We start from the raw sequence: 3,115 nt of genomic DNA, 5'->3' as shown, positions 1-3,115 counted from the left end.
AGTATCTCATACAGCAGTAAAAATGGAATAATCATGACAAAAATTAACTGGAATTATTACTACTCAACAATCATTTAGGTGATACTTCCTTTGAGAGACGAATGCACATTATAAAAATATGAGAATGAGGCTTTAAGCAACGACACATAACATGCATCTCAAAAGTAGAAATACATTTACCAAAACAGCACAAGCACCAAATAAAGCTGAAGTTGGAACTGCGCAGTTGCATAAGCACTAAACAAACCACATTAGCAACTCCAAAGTTTCAATTCAAAATAAAACAAGGTTAACACAGAGTCGTTTAAGGTATATGCAGAGATGCCAAAATGGCTATACTTTACAGATTACATGCAATAAAAAAGGCACCTAAAGGACTATGACTGTGATTGTGAGAGCCTTCAAGATGTGTACACAAATGTACAACCCACTTCCAACAGTGAATTAAGATGAATGACACCAAAAAGACTCAGAATTAAGTTAGAGTGGGTTCACCGAGATGAATGCATTATGCCTCTACACTATCTCCCCATGTCGGAATCCACCATCACCACAATCGGCTCCAGGATCCAGTCCACAAGGAGAGTCGAACCATTTTGGATTTTCAGGATAGAAGCCATCTACCTGTATACCAGCAAGACCTACATCTGGATCTATTGCCTCATCATTGTTTAACGGCTTGGTCAGCTTAGGGTTACTGCAGCCAACAATTCCCTTCTGATCAAATTCACCACATTTCAACCACTTTTCCTCTTTACAAGTCTCACCAAGCAGATCCTTCTCGTTCCTGCACACTGTCCTCATCTGATCCCAAGAAGCAACCTCGCCAAGGGTTCTCCCAAAGCTGTCTTCATCATCTTCTATAACATCAGCATCCTTGCCATCCCCATAGATCCTTGTGTGATGATCATCACCCCAATCTGGCAAATCATGCTCCACCACCAACACATCATCCAGATGCTGCTTCTCTGACAATAACCCAACAGATTTTGATCCATCATCTGCAACATTTCTAAGCTTATTCACGATGTCAAAGAGATCACGTGACACAGAACCCAACAGCTGGGAAGGGATTTTCCCAATCCTACCCTCAAGCAACCCCAACTCATTCCTCAACTCCTGCACCTGCTGCAAAATGGAATGCTGAAGATCTCTAGAATCCTTCGCTAAGAACCCAAATCCGTCATTTTCCCCATCCTCAGCCATCCCATACACAGTCTCGTGATCCATCAGAAAACCCCCTTTATGGCCAACCATCCGATGCATAATCCTCGCATTCCCATCCAACGGCCCTGGCTCATGCCCAGAATGCACCGCATAAAGCTTAAACACAGCTGTCCCCTCTTCCTCGTAGACAAATGTCTTATCCTTCTCATTATAATTTGATATTGGAACTATCGCCCTTATACGAAATCCACAGCCGCACCGTTTTGACGTATACGGCTCCCTCTTCAGAATCCGCGATTTTTTCGAGGAAGCCGGCTCCCCCGCCCTATGACACGCGTAATCCTTGACTTCAGCCATAAATGGCTTATACCTAATATACTTCTGCCGTATACACAACACGACCTTATGCTTTGCAGCCAACTGTTGCAACTTTACAGGGACTTCCTTGGCGGGCACATCAAAAGACTCTGTATATTCAAACCTACGCCTCTTAGACCTTGGAGCACACCCGGAAGATTCATCTGAGCAAACAGGGCAAGCAGCCACACAAGTCCTAATATAACTCTCAGGTATGCCATAAAATTTTGCTCCTACAGTCCACACTTGCTTAATTCTCTCTATTGTTTCTTTCAACCCTAAGTGCTTAAAATCCGCATCACCATGGAATGACATGACTATATCCTGCCACTGATCAACATGCGAAACAAATTGACTCGAATTGTTCTTGAAACAAAGGAAATGGCTATTGTTACCGGTGATGCTGGCAGCGGATTCCGACACGTGCACAGTGAGCTTATCCTGGATACGCTTCCACGCCGTCAAATAGGCAGTGTCCTCGTTCCGATCCTTCCACACCGAGCGCCAGCTGGCGAGTACCGGGGGCGGAGTTGCGGCCCGGATCTCCTCCGGAGTCGCTAATCGGCCCTCAATTAAGCACTGAATCATTAGGGCATGCGATTCCTTATTGAAGGTGTAGAATTGGGAGGAAATATGAGGCTCGGGGCTAATGCACAACGGCGGCTGATGAATTGGCCTCTTGTTGCGGTCGTCCAAGGGAGGATTCCCCAAATTAGGGTTCTGAAAAGGGACCTCACCATTAGCAGGCGGGAGCGGAATTTCAGCGTCGGACGAGGTGTGGCTGACGTCGTCATCTTCGTCGTCGCGGAAGAGGTCGATTTCGGCAAGCGAGAAAGCGTCGTCATCAATGGAGGGCTGGGGCTGAGTGTGGTGGGGGTCCATGAACTGCTCATGGCGGGGCGGCGGTGGACCCAAGTGCTGGAACAGATCCTCCTCAATTTTGCTTGGATTCATTAGCAGCAACAAAATTTCCCCCGAGCAGGAGCTTCACAGTAGTAAAGTTGCTTGGTCTACGAAAGCTCTGTGGTCAGCGAGTCTGACATCGAGAGAGGGGGTTTCAGTTTTCTCCTCTCTCTCACACCTTTCTCTCTCTATTCGTACACACATATAATCACACATGTATGAATTGCCTACATTTTTTATTGAGTTGGAAAGGGGTTTAAATGGGAGGAGAAAACAGACAAAGAATGGAGACTCATATGTGGAAGTTTTCATCTTTTGACTCATGTCCACCATCCCCATCCCCATCCCCATCCCTCCCTCTCCTTTTTTCACATTTTCACACACATTTCTTTACCAAATTCTTTCTATATATTTGTAATACACCAAATTCATTTCATAAGTTGGATCCTTGTTTGAGTTGCGATCAACCTCAACTCTTTTCATATCAAACTTCTACCCATATTGGACAAACACCATCGTCAATAAAATTTCAGACTGGAACGAAAATTAAGTTCAGATTTTCTGTTGTTCATTTTATTTTATTTATCTTTTCATCTTCTATGTAAGTGCACAGTTCGTGATTTCGAAAAAAAAAAATTACGTTGAAGGGAGAATTTTTAAAAGATCGTATAAAAATACACCATATTTA

General features: G+C 44.2%; 1 protein-coding gene across 1 annotated transcript; it reads right to left on the bottom strand.

Annotated features, from left to right (window-relative positions):
- LOC105173219 lies at positions 252 to 2,754 on the bottom strand. Its single transcript, XM_011094896.2, has one exon. It carries the CDS (start codon positions 2,476 to 2,478, stop codon positions 517 to 519), a length of 1,962 nt encoding a protein of 653 aa, XP_011093198.1. The 5' UTR covers positions 2,479 to 2,754; the 3' UTR covers positions 252 to 516.

The sequence above is a fragment of the Sesamum indicum genome, linkage group LG11 (genome assembly GCF_000512975.1).
Source record: "Sesamum indicum cultivar Zhongzhi No. 13 linkage group LG11, S_indicum_v1.0, whole genome shotgun sequence".
NCBI lineage: Eukaryota > Viridiplantae > Streptophyta > Magnoliopsida > Lamiales > Pedaliaceae > Sesamum > Sesamum indicum.
This window is presented reverse-complemented; position numbering and strand designations above follow the sequence as displayed.

What these genes read in the sequence shown, in the direction of transcription:
- LOC105173219 (XM_011094896.2), bottom strand. Translation starts at nt 2,478, where the DNA reads ATGAATCCAAGCAAAATTGAGGAGGATCTGTTCCAGCACTTGGGTCCA.